A 16,998-nucleotide genomic window follows, 5' to 3' on the forward strand; every position below is an offset into this window, starting at 1 on the left:
AAAACTTACATTTTAACTTTAGTTTCTTCATATCAACATATAATATAATCTTTCCCAGTTTCTTATGTTTTGAATGCTCTTTTTATGTACGGTATTGCTCAACCGGCCTCCAGACTCCAGGTTTTCTCTATAATTTCCTTGTTTCCTTAACATTATGTCCAGCATAACAACTGCTTTTTGCTGTCAAATATTTCCATCTTTCCTCTTTCCCAACTATCCTTCCTCACTTTTGCATGCATAATTCTGACGATTGTTAAATGTGCAACACTTGGATACCAATGTTTTTTGTTACTCTTTTTCCTTAACACAATTCAACAAACATAAAATTAGTAAGCCAGGGCTCTTTGCTTATTACACCATATTGTGCTGGTGCATATAAACAGTTGCTCCTGATTTGTTCCTCCTCTGGTGTAAGTGGATGAACAAGCCAGAAGAGGACAGCTTAGCCTTATGCCTGTACAGTGGTACCTCAGGTTAAGAACTTAATTCGTTCTGGAGGTCCGTACTGTACTTGGGACAAAAGTTTGTTTTACCCTAACAAACCATACTTGTTAGCCAGCCTTAACTCCTGGTTGGTTTCTTACGGAAAAACAAACCACAACCTTAGGTTCAGACATAACACTAGACTGTTCTCTATACAGTGGTACCTCGAGTTACAAACACCTCAGGTTACAAACTCCGCTAACCTGGAAGAATTACCTCGAGTTGAGAACTTTGCCCCAGAATGAGAACGGAAATCGTGTGCCGGCGGCGCAGCAGCAGCAAGAGCCCCCATTACGAAAGCACACCTCTAGTTAAGAACAATTTCAGGTTAAGAACAGATTAAGTTCTTAACTAGAGGTACCAGAACAAATTAAGTTCGTAACTAGAGGCATCACCTGGTTTGTTTGCCCTAGGGAATGGCAAATCTGAGAGCCAGCGTGGTGTAGTGGATAAGAGCGGTGGACAGGTAATCTGGTGAACCGGGTTCGATTCCCCGCTCCTCCACATGCAGCTGCTGAGTGACCTTGGGCTAGTCACACTTCTCTGAAGTCTCTCAGCCCCACTCACCTCACAGAGTATTTGTTGTGGGAAAGGAAGGGAAAGGAGAATGTTAGCCGCTTTGAGAATCCTTCGGGTAGTGATAAAGCGGGATATCAAATCCAAACTCTTCTCTTCTTCTAGAAATTGTTTCACGCTACCTTCCATCAAATGGCTGCGGGTGGCACAGAGCCTAGAACTTGCCGATCAGAAGGTCGGCGTTTCGAATCCCTGCAATGGGGTGAGCTCCCGTTGCTCGGTCCCTGCTCCTGCTAACCTAGCATTGCAAGTAGATAAATAGGTACCGCTCCGGCAGGAAGGTAAACGGCGTTTCCGTGCGCTGCTCTGGTTCGCCAGAAACGGCTTAGTCAGGCTGGCCACATGACCCGGATGCTGTACACCGGCTCCCTCGGCCAATAAAGTGAGATGAGCGTCGCAACCCCAGAGTCGGCCACGACTGGACCTAATGGTCAGGGGTCCCTTTACCTTTACCTTCCATCAGTCCTAGCCAGAATGACCAAAGGTCAGGGATGATAGGAATTGTAGTCCAGCAATATTCCAAACTTGTGATTTACAAGATGCCATTCTTCTAGTTGTCAGGAAGCTCTTGCTTTTTGCACGCTCTGGTTTCTTAATCCAAGTACTTTAGCTTGCCTCTGTATGCAGACAGAGCCATTATGTATTGTAAAGGATGCTCCTTACATCCGAATGGCATGATTTGCTAGTATGCCATGTTGAGAAACATCACACTTCAGTATCTTTGTTCCTTTTATAAGGACACACAGAGACGTATAACATTTGCTTCATAAGCTTACTGAGATGTTTATTTTTTGCACGAACAGATTCAAAGTTTGAGGAGCTTCAAGTAAAATACAACAAAGAAACAGAAGAAAGGAGGAGGTTGGAAGCTGAGCTGAAGAGTGTGAAGTGTCAAGTAATGGTATGAAACAAGGCTTAGAATGCTGTTAACACAAAGAATTGGTTCAGAATAGGAAAGGTGGAGTTTCTCAACCAAAAGAAAGCTAAACAAAATAGTGAAGCAGCCCACAGTTGACTTTCAGATTGCAAAACTGTCATACAGGTTGAAGAATGATGAATGGGTAGAGGTTTTCATTCTCCTCATAAAGAACAGTATTCTAGAGAGTGACCTCTGTTGTGTGTTCCAGCTCTCAGTAGTCAATTCTTTTTCTCTGAAGAATCTTCTGTACTGAGGCCAGTCCAATTAGGTAAGCATTTTTTCCCTCTCTTCTTTTGTTTTTAAAAGAAAACAATCCCCTCACATCCCGAAAGTACTATAAGTCGCAGAGAAATTGCCCGGCAACAGGCTTCCTCGTCTGTGTTCTCATGGCAACAAGAGAAAACGCCAAGCCGGCCTTTATCCAGTAGTCAAGAAACTCCTGTGAGCAGCGGGTCAATGCCATCGCATTTTCCTTGGGAATCTGGGACAACTCCTAGTCACAAAGACCGGAGATCGGCAAAGAAAGAGTTCACCAGCAGCGTCTCAGAAAGTTGCAAGGACTCTTCATTCGTTGACAAGATGAAAATCCAGAACCAAGGTATCTCGCAAATATTGTAACAAACTTGAACTCGTTCTTGAACTTTGCAGTTAGTTAGCCTCCTGCAACACAATGCAGCTGATGTCCTTGCAATGCTGGCACTACAGTGGTATAGTAGTGCTCATTCCAGATTGCAAATGCTTGCATCAGTGATGGAGAACCTGTGGCCCTCCAGATGTTGGGTTCCATTAGCCCAGCCACGAGTTGGGTATGATGGGAGTTGGAGTCCAGCTATATCTGGGGGTCTACAGGTTCTGCATCCCTGAGTTACATGCTTGCACAAGATCAGGACATTAAAAGGTGTCCTGCAACCATTATTATTATTTTTATTATTCTATCTAGAGAACTCAAAAGAATTTAAGTATGATCCCCCCCCATTTTACTATAAATATAAATACTTTACAAAAAATATATATACTTAACATTACCTTACATATATTACATACAAAACATACAACACCATACTTCACCTTCATCACCCCTTCTACCTACCTACCAACCAAGATGCGAACATACTGTGATTATTGACTTCCAGCCAGTCTCACTGTGTAATTTTGTCACTCATTAAATCTATGCACATTTCATATTGCTTATTTTGTTTTTCTTTTGCAATAATTACATCTTTTCTCTCGTCTTAACTTCTCTATTTATTAGAGTTATTTATACATCTGTCAGGAGATTTGTATTTTCTATATAAATTTTGAGATAGTCTTTAAATATTGACCAATCTTTATTGACTCTTTGTATGGTGTTTCTTCTTAATCTCCCAGATAATTTGCAAGCTGTGAGGACTCCATCATTTTTACTAACCAGTCAGTTTTCGTGGGGATGTTATTGCTTTTCCAATTTTTGGCTATTATAATCCTAGCTGCGGTGGTCGCGTATATAAATATGGGTCGGGCAGTTTTTTAAATTTCTTGTTGCATAATACCAAGTAAAAGAGCCTCAGGTTTTTTGTTAATGGAAAATTTAAACATTTTTTAAAATTTCATTGTAAATAACCTCCCAAAATTCTCTTATTTTCTTGCACTCCCACCACATGTGGATAAACGTGCCTATTCCTTCTTCACACCTCCAACACATATTTATGTTATTTTTATATATCTTTGCCAATTTGACTGGGGTTAAGTTCTACCTGTATTGCATTTTCATTATATTTTCTTTTAAATTATGACATAAAAGTGAACCTAATATCTTTTTTTCCATAATAGTTCCCAATCCCTCATAGGTATATTATGCCAGAATTTAAGTATGATTTTTAAGAGGGTTTCATCGCAGATGTGTTTTCAAAACTAAGCTAACAATGCATTTTACAAACTCGTATGCAGAATGATTTCGATATCTCCCTGTAGAGAAGCAAGAAAACTCTGTCCAAGGTATATGAAGCAACACTATATTATTCACACTTTTGTGTATATACAGAGTTAAGATCCAGGATTCAAGAACTGGAACGTAACCTGCAGATTCAAACACAGGATTTGAAATCAACCACGGCTAAACTTCAGGAAACTAAGCTGCAGCTGGAACATATAAAAATGGAGTCGACAGAAAAAGATAAAGCTCTGAACAAGAGTAGAAATGAAGTAACTAGAATTAACGCACAACTTGACCAGACCACGAATCAGGTAAGGTGCTTTCTTAAATCTTAGACTTTTTAAGAGGCATTTCCCACATACATGCACAACACTCATTGTATATTTTTGTGGATCTCATATTGGAGAGACAGTCATATAATCTGATATCTGCTGAAGCAATGCTTTTCAGTGGACCTCGGTACTGGTTGCTGTGGAGCAGAACCATGGAACCACCCTCCCGACATTGCCTATGCAAGCCTGATGTGGTGGAATTCAACTTTGTTGTCCAGTCTACCATCTAATTAATCTAGTTTGCTGCCTAATACGATTTTAAATTTGGGATTGACTGGCCAACTCTCTCTCTCTCTCTCTCTCTCTCTCTCTCTCTCCCCCCAACCAACCAACCAACCAAAAAATAAAATAAAATCCTGGCCCTAATTTTAAGTCTTCCATTATGCCATATACTGAAATAAGTTATGGCTATATCTATTGAGTTGTTGTCTTTGCTAGTAAGAACTAGGAAAGAAGCATTTTAACAGCAGCAATCCTACCTGAGCAGGTGAAACGTTTTTCCCATTGCTCTGTGTGGGTGACAACTTCCTTACAATCATGCTTCACAATTATTCATCTATAAATCATTCATTCTTATTTGTTTTATTCTAAGATGCTCTACTGTCTCCCCCCCCCCCTTTCCAGCTATAATTTAATTCAGCTCAGTTTCAGATATTTCTAACCCGTGTGATATTTAAATTACTCGTTTTATAGCACACCGCATCCGAGGAAAAGGTGAAAAGGCTTTCAGAGGAGCTGAACTGCCAGAGACAAAATTTTGAAAGAGCCCAACACTCTTTGCAACAGAAAATGAAAGAGAAAGAGAAAGAGTACCAGGAGGTAAAGCCAGGGAAGGGGGAAATTCTCACAAGTGAAAGGGGGTTGTGGGAGCCCATGGGTCCCTGGAAGGATCCTGCTAATGTTCAGTCCTGCATCGCACTTCCATCAGCCCACATCCACAGGTGAACAGCCTTACTTACAGCTGTGGCGTTTGCCCTCCTAGGTGCCTGACATCATACTGGGTCACAAGGAAAGGGTTAACTAAGTGTAAAATGATTAACCAATAGGAACCCAAGGGGAGGAGTTAGAGTTGTTAAGAAGTCAGTCTGGAGTTAGAGAAGGGAGAGGGAGGATAAGTCTGTGGGTTGGGCTAGTCTGATGTGAGAGAGCGAGAGAATTTGTTAAGAGGAGTCAGTTAAACAGTTGGGATAATCAGTTAGAAGGTATTAGGAAGGTATAGGCGGGTAAAGGTTAAGAAACTGACAAGAAAAATTATCTGAAACCATAAACTTGTTAATGCTTATAAAATATAGTGGTGCCTCGCAAGACGAAATTAATTCGTTCCGCGAGTCTCTTCGTCTAGCGGTTTTTTCGTCTTGCGAAACAACCCTATTAGCTATTAGTGGCTATTAAAGGCTTAAGGGATTAGCGGATTAGCTGCTAAAAGGCTATTAGCGGTTTAGCGGCTTAGAAAAAGGGGGTGGGGAGCGGAAAAAAATCTCAAGACTCGCAAGACATTTTCGTCTTGCGAAGCAAGCCCATAGGGAAATTCGTCCTGCGAAGTGCATTGAAAAACGGAAAACCCTTTTGTCTAGCGGGTTTTCCGTCTTGCGAGGCATTCGTCTTGCGGGGCACCACTGTAAATTTGTTAATTTGGTTTAACACTAACAACTGTCTGGACTCCATGTGTACCTGAGAGTAACAGGTTGGTGGCAGCGGGGAAGCGAGCACAGTGGTGGCACAGGGATCAATAGACCGTCAAGCGTCCGGGGACCCTGTGTGATCGCCACCACAGCACAATCCATTTTCATGTCTGCTCAGAAGTAAAGCCCCATTCAGTTGAGTGGGAGTTACTCCCAGGCTGTGTGCACATAAGACTGCAGCCTTTGTGGCGAACGTAACTTCTAATGTACTTTGTACAGTTGCAAAGGAAATTGCTTACACAAAGGTCTGGCAAAATGGTTTAGAAAAATCCTTCCTTTTCTCCTTTGGTAAGGAAAATAAAATGTTTGGGGTTGTTGCTTGATCCTTGGGATGGGATGGGAGACAAAAGGGCGTAATCCAGAGAAGTTGGCATGCAGTGGTGGTCTTCACACATATCACTGGCAATGAACGAAAGCAAGTTTATCGGCTTGTTTCTTGATTTCTTGGGCATCTTTTGAAATACCAGGATTATCAAGGTTTAAAGAAGATTTGCATTTCTTTTAAGAATGAAGACCAGCAGTAAATTTAAAAATATATATTCCCATTTCAATCCATGGAAAAAAATGCTTCTTTTTACCTTCTAAATAAGTGCATAGGATTGCAGCTTTAATCTGCCCTGCTCCTTAATATTTCTTTCGTTCCAGCCCCAGATTTCCTGCCACAAGTTGCATACCAGCAGATACCTTTAATTTCTCTCCTACGTCCTCCAATGTTGCCTACTTAGGCCAGGATCTGCACACCTACTTAAGCTAACATGCAGGGTGTGCAATTTCAGTGGAGTTTTTGCCTTCTCCCCCTTTTTTTCCTTTGAACTCCTAACCTTCATGCCATGTCACAAGCTGCTTTTGAAACTCTTCTGGTTTCCAAAGCAATTTGCCATAGGAGGGCAGCTGTTCAAGAAAAACTAAGTCTCTAAAGCCCCACTGGGCTGATGGTACGAGTTTTACAGGCCATAGATGTGATTCAGTGAATTGTATATGCAATTGAATCCTTCCCACCCTTGTCAACAAAATCATTATGAAAAAACTGAAGTGGAGCAGTAGAAAATATCTATTTATATATTCCAATTTCCTCATTGTTCCTTTCTTAGTAAAAGGCTCACCAGCAAAAAGACATGCAGGTCTTCAGGATGCATAGCAACTGGGAAGTTTCACCCATTTTTCTTTTCTTTTCCTTCATCACCTGAGATCAGGTCAGGAATATCTGACAATTTACCACATTCCTGGTTTGTAATCATTTTGGTTTCCCCCAACGTCGCTGTTTTAGGAAGCGTCTCTCCAGCTCAATCAGGTGAAAACGAAATTGCAAGGGGAACTGCATCAAGCCAAGAACAACTACAATCTTCTTCAAGCAGAGCTCGAGAAAGTAGGTAGTTTTTAAACATGGCTGGTAAGGGGGAGGGATCCTAGAACTTTATAGAGTCGGATGGGATCTTGGAAATGATCTTGTGCAGCTCCCTCAGCGCATGAATCTTTCAAGTCAATGACTTTTTTTATAATAATAATAATAAAAAAACCAAAACCATCCAGCCACTGTTAAAATAACTCCAGTAAGGGACAGCTCACCACTTCCTGAGGCTGTTTGGTTCACCAAGAGCTCTTTAAATAATTATTTTTAATTTAGTGTTTTCATTACATTTATATCCCACCTTTTTCTCCAGGGAGCTCAAGGTGGCGCACATATCCCCCTCTGCATTTTTCCCTCACAGCAACCCTGTGAGGTAGGCTAGGCTGAGAGATAGTGAGTGGCCTGAGGTCACCCAATGAGCTTTATGGCCGAGTGGGGATTTGAACCCTGGTCTCCCAGGTCCTGGGCACTAGGCCACCCTGGCTCTCTTAATGCTGAGCAGAAATCTGTCTTGGTTCTAGGCCTGCTCTCTGAAGCAACAAGTCTGCTCCGTCTTCTGCCTTCTCCAGGCTCAACAAACGTGGCTCTTTCAAACGTTCCTCATAGGTTTCTAGACCCCCTCATCATCCCAGTCGTTGACCTCTAAAAACATGCTTCTAAGTGGCCTCTTCTGTGAATCCCCAGCTGCACTGAGAATATTTCCGTATCGTTTAATGTCACACGTGGCTGCAAAGTAAAACTTGCCATTTTTCCACCTTTAGACCAAGTCTGCAAAGCAGCAATTGGAAAAAAAGGTTGACGATTTTTCACAGAAGTTGAGTCGAGCGGACCAGGCTACTCAGGCAATGCAGCTGAAGGAAAGCGAACTGAAAAAAACCTGTGAGGTAAACAGAATTACAGGAATAATTGCATATTTACGACCCATGGCCTGGTGTCGCTGAGGTGAATCCCACTTGCCCTTTCAGTTCTGGCAAAGAAGAGATATATTTAGGAGCAGGACACTGCATGACCCATCAACTGCACAGTTAACAATATCACTGTGACCTGGCCCAGAGCAGTCAGAATGGCTGCCAGCCGCGATCTGCAAGCCAGTGTTAGTGGCGAGAGATAATGGAGGTTTTTGCCTTATGACCGTGTATCGACCATCAGCCGATACAAATTTGAACTTGCAATCTGCAGCGAAGGGCCTGGTTAGGTGAAGGGTACTGTTCCTTCAAACTTGAAATTACCGTATTTTTCGCTCTATAAGACGCACCAGACCATAAGACGCAACTAGTTTTTGGAGGAGGAAAAGAAGAAAAAAAATATTCTGAATCTCAGAAGCCAGAACAGCAAGAGGGATAGCTACGCAGCCTGCATTCGCTCCATAAGGCGCACACACATTTCCCCTTACTTTTTAGGATGGAAAAAGTGAGTCTTATAGAGCAAAAAATACGGTATTTAGCCACTCCCACTGTGGTCCCGTGAAACACAGCCCAAGGTTTTGCATAGGAGTCCCCTCCAATCCCATGGAGAGACTTTTCAAAAGGTGGCATCCAGGAGGCTTTTGTGCAGTATCTTCTGCCCTCGTTACTGGTGCATTCAGCCAAACGAGGCAAGCTGCAGGTCCGTCTGGAAACGCCTGTGACTGCTTCCCATCCAGTGAAATGCAGTACACTCGATTGCTGCTGCAGAGCCTCTGGTCCACGCAATGCCCAGGCTCCCAGACTGGCTGAGGTTTTGCCAGACCCCCGGCTACCTAAGCTGTTATTGGGGGGGGGGGGTGTGACACTGCAGGGCCCCATCATTAATAAGAGGCTCCGGCAAACGTTAACGGAGCCTACAGCTCCTTGCACCTGTCATCTCAAAAGAGTGATGTGCATAGCTGTCAACTTTTCCCTTTTCTTGCGAGGAATCCTATTCAGAACCAGGGAAATTCCCTTTAGAAAAGGGAAACGTTGATAGTTATGGTGATGTGCCTGCTGGTAGCATCACTGGGAGAACTGGGAGGAGAAAAGCCAAGCCGGGGGGTGGTGGTGGTGGAATAAAAGAGTATCTCGTTGTTTCCTTCAGTTTGATTCTGAAGGCCAGAGCTCGTGTCTTCTGTCAAAGTCCCGTGAGCTTATTGGTCCGGCCCCTAATGATAATCACACAGGATGCAAAGCCCCATTGCTCTCTGCATCCGTTTAAGCCACTTGACCGTGATCGTATTCCAGCAGCGCTTTTTAAATCGCCGGCTAATGGTCCTTATGCTTGTGCTTAAAACTGTTAAGGAGCCTTTAACTGCAGGATGCTCATTACGCGCTGCGCATCCAAAAAAAAAAAAAAGTCAGAAAAACCCTGAGCTTTTGCATTTGGGCACTTGTGTGGGAAATGTTGGCGCTGCAGTTTGCCTCTTCTCTTTCTTATGGGAGCTGAGCGGGGGTTGTGGCACGGGGCGTGCGGGGAGGACGGGCGATGAGCAGAAGCAACAACAAGTTTAATCTTGCTCTCGGGCTGATTTGCTTAAATAGCTGGAAATACAGACCTGCTTTGCCAGCAAATTTCCAGCTTATGCTTCCCATCCTGGTTGTCCCTTCTCTTAAATTTGGCTTTGGTGCGTTTGGTGCCCATCTGCTAGTAGTAACTAGATGGATAATTGAGGGCTCGAGACCAACAAAGCCCTGCCAATGCCATCTGTTATCTTAGCGGCTCAGGAGTGGGCGGTATGTGTTTGTACGTGCCATTTTCTTTAGGAACTGGCTTTTTATTTTTGCTTCCCAAGGGAGAGTGAGTTATGATGACAGGGGCCAGTTCTTTTTTCCTTTAATGCTTTCAAGGTTCAGTGCAGAGTGCTCCAAATTGTTTCACACTCCTTCCTGGGGAAGAGCTTAGATGCAAGGCGATCGTGTGTTTAGGATCTACTGTGCAGGAGGGCGGCTAGCTTTTGATTTATCTATCCGCGAGATACCTGCTTTCTGCAGAAAAGACCTGGCCCCGAAGCCTCCATGAGTTCTAACCCTGTCTCTGATAGCAGTTTTAACTCAGAGACCTTTGGCTGCAGAGTTTCGCTCTTCCATTAAGCACTAAAGGGGCCGTGATTGGGTTGTGGTTCTCTGATACTCCCCCCCCCCTTTTTGACCTGCAAAACCCCCTTGTCCTGGCATAATTTATAACAGGCTAGAGGTTTCCTTACTTAGCATATGCCGCTTGGCAGCTGCTTAGAGTGCACTGCCTGTCAGCTGTAGCCTGCCAGTGTGATAATATTTCTGCTGCCGTTCTCTTGGTGTATAAGAAATGATAGGGCAGTTGTCAACCGATAACTCACACTTGATGGAGGAGAAGGTTATTTGCGTTTGTGGAAAAGTGTGGTGGAATTGGGCTACCGGACCAAACATGGCTTCTTTCCAGAAGCCCTCTAAGCCAGAAAGTATATAGCATAAATGTTTCCCACAGCTGAATTGCTCAGATGTGTGCAGAACAGCTAGATGTCAGGAATTCTTCATTCTCTTTTGCATCTTTTTTATCTACTTAGTTCAGATAGAAGAGAGTAAAGGTAAAGGGACCCCTGACAATTAAGTCCAGTCACAAATGACTGGGGTTGTGGCGCTCATCTCGCTTTAAAGGCCAAGGGAGCCAATGTTTGTCGGCAGACAGTTTTTCCGGGTCATGTGGCCAGCATGACTAAGCTGCTTCTGGTAAAACCAGAGCAGCGCATGGAAATGCCGTTTACCTTCCCGCTGGAGTGGTACCTCTTTATCTACTTGCACTTTGATGTTCTCACCCCATTGCGGGGATTCGAACTGCCGACATTTCAGTCGGCAAGCCCAAGCTGCACAGTGGTTTAATCCACAGGGAGAAGCCTTATATTTCAGTGAATAATGTCTTGAACTATTTGTAAAATTATGGTCCCGATGTTGTGCAGTTGTCTTTGTATTATATCTGTAACACATTTTTGTGGGTTTTTTTCTTTCTAAAATAAGCCAGATTGAGGGCTATAAACCTTTAAATGATTCTAAGCACATTTCAGGGTACTCTCCTCTCCCCCCCCCCTTTTTTTTGGAATACACTGAGGGACATCATTGCATCTGGCAGACATTAGTTGGGATTTACATTTAGAATGGGTGTGTCTTAAGCAGCTAGTGTAGCTTCAAGTTCCTTTCGCATTTTAGAGACTTTAGCGCTACAGACCACCTTGATACAGTCCAGAGCATATAGACCATGTCTGGACTGGTAAGGCTTTCTCCAATAATTATTTACTTATTATTTAAATAATTTCTGTACTGCTTTGTATGTAAAAAAACAAGCAAAAAATTCCTCAAAGCGCTCCACAACCTAACTTGAAGCATCAACATAAAACCTTACAGATGAAGGTCAAATACAAAATAATGCATTTCCGCCAATGTATTATCAGGAAAAGAAAGCATTTTCTTAAATACAAAAAATACAGGAAGATATCAAATACAAAAATACAGTAAAACTCCACTAAACAGCATCATTGGCAACTAAACGAAATAACTGAAATAGAAGCTGTGCCTGCACTCCTAATCACCCCTCACACGGTGGCAACCTCTCCAAAATACACCCTTAGCAGTTCTCCTAGTCTCAGTCATGCATTCCCATCAGGCATACAGATAACAAAGCTAATTCCCAGCCAACCATTTATTACAAAGCAAACATCTGGTCTACAAAAATACATAGCAGCATTAAGCATAATTGACAACCAGCTTATTCACCCACCTCAGACTAAGGCCATATATAGTATATAAAGAGCAACATTTCCACCCCTCTCTCTCCAATGCAGGGTTCGGTTCAGTCTCTCACGCTGAGCGGTATTAAGCAGTTCTGAAATGCACAAGTGCATGAGAATCGAGACAGTTGCTCGGGGCGGCAAAAATGCAGTTCTAGCTACTGCCCAATAATAATACACCACACACTTCCTCCTACCGGATAATGCATTCAACAGTTCAAAATTAAAGGGGTTGGCGCCCTCACGGCGATCCCCAAAGGCCTTCATTTCAGCAGCCCTCTTATCTTGGTCTGTGGGCTGGGAGGCAAGTCAATTAGCCACAGCCATTTCCACTCTTCTCCTGATGATGGGACTGTGTGGGCCAGACGACCTGAAAAGGTATAGCCGGCCAGATAATTGCAACGTTCCTACATGTAAAGTGCCTGAATTATATGTTTGGGCTTGGATGGTCGGCTATACATCCAGAAAGAAAAGAAAGTATGGTTCAAGGTCACAGTTGTGCCTGGAATCACATTGGAGACTTCATCTCCCTTGATATTTTTCCTAGCAAAGCCTTCTCAGCAGTTGTTTTTGTTTTATTTCTTACTGGACCCTCTATTTGCAATTTAAAAGTTCCCTGCAAGCAGTGGCTATACTTTAGCAAGCTGAAGTTGTCTATACATGCTCTCCTCCCTTTCTCAGCACATTGCTCCTACTTCCATTATGTCTGAAAGCAAGGAACTGTGGTTTGAAGGTCAGCTTATTAACCAGGATCTTAAACGATGGGTAGTAAACCGACATTAAACCACAGTTCCCCATTTTGGGCATAATGGGGGAAGTGTAGTTTAAGCTTCTGAGAACTAATACGAAAGGAAGCGATTGGGTACCCAAGATTGCTGCTAGTTCCTGGCTTGGTAAACTATGGTTTAGCAAACTCGGAATGTATGTCTTAGCTGGCTCAATGAGTCAAAGAACCTTAGTCAAAGGTAGCCAATTCTTTAACTGTCACTTGTTTAATTCTTGCTGTCCAAGGAAACAAAGAAGCAAAATGGCCTCCTTCACTGCCAGTCGGCTCAACAGTTGCAAGAAATTTGTCAGTTAAAAGAAGAGCTCTGTGTAACCAAACGACTTCTGCAGCAGAGTCAAAACGTCGTTGAAGATATGAAAAGTGAGTCACCAATTTTTATTAGGTTTCCTTCCCATTCCGAACCTTATTCTGTGTTTTGAGGTCCCTCTGTATGGCATATACTGAGTTAAATCTTGTTTAGCATGCTGTAAGCAGCTTGGGCGACCATTGTAGTTTTCGATAACTGGATAAAATAATTATTATTATTATTATTATTATTATTATTATTATTATTATTATTATTATTTATATCCCGCCCTCCTCAGCCAAAGCCGGGCTGAGAGTGGCTAACAACAATAAAAGTAACACAGTTTACATAAAATCACAATCAATTAATTGAAATGCATTCTAAAATCAATTCATTCTAAAATCAATTCAAAATCAAATTAATGGCAACCATTGGGCTAGAATTCTATGCAATATGCATTATGTTTTGCAGTGTACAGGGAAAAAGATAAGATCCAGGTGTGTCTGTGTAAACCTTAAGTTACCAGATGAGAACAAGTGGGATAAAAGAGATAAAATAAATGAATGACACTAATAAAGAGAATAAAGGAACCTTACTGTTTGTAAATTAAATACTTCCCCTTTTCTTTCAATCACTTGGATTGCAGATAAAAATTGCTCTCTGGAAAAAGAGTTAAAACTGCTTGAAGAGAATCTGAGCAAACAAAAGAATCCTCTCACTTTGGAGAAAATGAAACTTGCTATTTCTGAATTGGAAAACCAACGAGATTCTCTCCAGCAGCTTCTGAAGCACAAAGAAAACACCATTGAAGAGCTCAGTGTAAAACTGGAGGATCTGGAAGCTTTGCAGAAAGTTCTTACAGAGTGTGAAGGACTTAAAAAAGAGGTTGAGGTTCTTTCCCAGTGGAAAAAAGAAAGTGGGCAACGCATAAATGAACTTGTTTTAGAAAAAGAAGATTTGATGAGCAAGATTTGCAGCCTGGAAAGGGCCTTAATGACCGAACAACTTAGAAGTAATGAGAGAGTAAAAGCTTTAGAAGGTACGAATGAAAACCTTTGTGTGGAGATTAGAAATCTCAAAGCTATGGTGGAAGACAAAACAGCAGAGCTAGAAGCAGAAAGAAAAGCCCACAATGACCTTCGGGATAAAACAGCAGCATCCGAGGAAAAACACAGGAAAGAGAGAGAGAACAATTCGCTGAAATTATCTGAGTTCACCAAACAAGTGGATTGTCTACAGAAAACACTGGAGAGGGTGGGAGAGGAAATGTTGGAAAAGGACAGATGTATGGCCTTTCTGGAAACATCCTTAGCTTCCCACGTGCAGTTAAAATCCAGCTTCGAGAAACAATGTGAGGAGCTGGTCCAAGCCAGAGATGAGACAGAAAGAAAACTGGCTGCCGCAGAGCAAAGGCATAAAGATTTTGTTAGGGAGAAGGAAAAGCGCATAAGTGAGTTGGAAGCAGCTGTTTCCGAAAAGCAGGACTTGGTCACTAAGACTTTACAGGCTCTCCAGGAGAAAAACAAGACATTGCAAGCACTGATCGCAGAATCAGAGAGGCAGCAAGCAGAGATTCTGAATTTAAGAAGCAGTAACTCTTTCCTTGAGGATACAGTGCAGCAACTGAAAATTACGCCTCAAACAGTTAGCCACAAGGAACCAGATGCGTTGGCACCAATAGCCTTAAATAAAAAGCTAATTGAAGGAGTTAGTGATGAAAATCTTGGCCTTACGATTGATATCAGTGCCACGGAGCAAAGAAATCTAGACTTAAGGCAGACAGGCTTCCGTCTGTCCAGAAGCCAGAAGGAGAGGGAGGAAAGCCTCTTGGACCTGTCAGAAAGGCATAGAGAGAAAAGCTTGTTACTGTCTAAAGCCGAAGAAGAATCAAGAAGGAAATGTGGATCAGTGGAAGCAGAGAATAAGGACTTAGAATGTGCTTTAAGGGAGCAAGCATGCCATTCTGAAGTGGAGAAAGCCACATTTGAAGAGCGAGAGAAGCAGCTCATGAACGAACATGAGGAGCCGAAGTCTAAGGTCATGTCCTTGGAGAAGAAAAATAACACTCAGCTTGAAAAAATGCAGGCAGTACCTGAAGAAACTGAGTTTCTGGGACAGGAAAGGGCAGCACTTAATAAAATGCAGCATCATAACGATGTGTTGCTGCAAGAGAACGAGGAACTTGTCAAGGAACTGAAAATAAGGGACGAACGTGCAGCTGGTGGCTTTACTGTGGAGAAGACGTCACTGGGACAGCTGAGAGGATCTGCGGAAGAAAAGGAGGAGGAACTGAATAAATATCAGGTTCAGCTAGAGCTGCTTCAAATGGACCTTGAGGACAGAGAGGCCTCAGTAGAGAACTATGCTGATCAAGTAAAGCAACTGGAGAGTGCTCTGAGAACTATGGAAATAAAACTGGAAGAAAACGAAATGGAGAGAGAGAGGCTGAACCACCAATTGCAAGCTCTTAAAGATGTGGAAAATCCACATTTAGAGCTTACAGAAGAGGAAGGGAATGACCAATCAGCAGCACATTTCAATGCTGTTTCCAAGGACAACTTTAGCGGACAGATAGATGGCAAGTGTTCGTCAGTTCCTCATGATCTGACGCCCAGCCAAAGTGATTATGTCCGATTAGTAGCCTCCCTGCACATGACAATGAGCAAGCTCAATGAGTTGGAGAAAATGTTCGAACACCTGCAGATTGAAAAGTCAACATTAGCATCCCAGCTGAAAGACTCTCAATTGAAATGCATCGCAGGCGCAATGGCAGAAGAGCTCATCGGCAGAATTAATAATGCAACAGAAGAGAGCGCTGCTTTTTCTGGTGGCTTAATAGATCACAGTAAAATAGCAGCACAATCTGATATTGAGCAAATGCCCTTAATAGCTCTGGAATGTTGTGGTGGACTTGACTGCAAAGGTTTGAAGCCATCCAGCAAAGAAATTAAAATGCACTTTGACGGGGTCAAGGAAAAAATATTCTCTTTGAAAAATGAATATAACAGCTTGCAAGAGCAGCACTCGGGTATGGCCGCCAAAATATCAGAGCTGCAAAGCTATATTGACATGCTCAAGGAAGAAAATGCTGCACTATCAACCAGCCTCGACCAAGTCACTAATTCTTCCTTCACAATGCAGGTAACCCCTCTTCTAATGAATGAAGAATTGGATTCAGATGGAAAGTTCCCCATGAGATTTCCTCCTTGCAGCAAAATCTCCTCGTGTACAAGTTCAACTCTTATGGAATCTGATATCGACTCTGATCAGTACAGACCGTCAAATGAAATAAGTGACCTAGATCGTAACAAACAAGCTGATCTAGAAAGTACGCCTGAGGAACACGGCCACTTTCTTTCAGAAGGGAATGACAGTGACACATGGGCCTGTATGATGAAGCAGGGGCATGCCATGCCTGAAAGACATCATTTAAAAAAGAGAGTCGAATGCCTCCTACGTGAGGCTTATGAAAAGTCCTTCAGGATGCTTGAAGACTCATTTGAGTCGCATAAAAATCTTGAAGACGAAGAGATCCAAAAGATCCAAGAGCTGCTCCTTTCTGTAAGGAAGGAAGTTGATGGTCTCCAAAAGCAAAATATATCGGAAAGCAAACAGTGGCAACGAAAACTTAACGATGTGGTCTTGCAGGTGGCATCTAAATTGCCAGCTGAGAAGAAACATCCTGACCTGTTGCCTCAGGAACTGGAGGAACCACTGCAAGGCCTTGATTTAGGTTCTCATTCTCTGCTTTGTGTTGACACTGAACACGTAAGTGTGCCTAATTTCTTATCATGCAGTTTTTCATGTATGTTCAATAGATTACCCATGTGTACTGTTTTGGGAGGGAAGGGAGGAAGTCTCTTTAGACTGGGAGCAAAGGCAGTTCAAAAAGCATGGTGGCTAGCTTCAGATGCTTTGTTGGACTTCAACTCCCATCATCCCTGACCCTTGGCCACATTGGCTGG

General features: G+C 42.7%; 1 protein-coding gene across 2 annotated transcripts in view; it reads left to right on the forward strand.

Annotated features, from left to right (window-relative positions):
* The window catches only part of CENPF (centromere protein F), a 39,212-nt gene that overhangs the window by 5,810 nt on the left and 16,404 nt on the right, over positions 1-16,998 (forward strand). For both annotated transcript variants that reach the window (XM_083433265.1, XM_083433266.1), the window contains exons 5-12: positions 1,863-1,960; positions 2,285-2,576; positions 3,999-4,201; positions 4,916-5,041; positions 7,172-7,270; positions 8,014-8,136; positions 12,972-13,107; positions 13,680-16,801. In XM_083433265.1, the coding sequence (XP_083289391.1) occupies positions 1,863-1,960; positions 2,285-2,576; positions 3,999-4,201; positions 4,916-5,041; positions 7,172-7,270; positions 8,014-8,136; positions 12,972-13,107; positions 13,680-16,801 (4,199 nt within the window). The remainder of the gene's footprint in view (positions 1-1,862; positions 1,961-2,284; positions 2,577-3,998; positions 4,202-4,915; positions 5,042-7,171; positions 7,271-8,013; positions 8,137-12,971; positions 13,108-13,679; positions 16,802-16,998) is intronic.

The sequence above is a fragment of the Podarcis tiliguerta genome, assembly GCF_965153285.1.
Source record: "Podarcis tiliguerta genome assembly, chromosome: 3".
Lineage (NCBI taxonomy): Eukaryota > Metazoa > Chordata > Lepidosauria > Squamata > Lacertidae > Podarcis > Podarcis tiliguerta.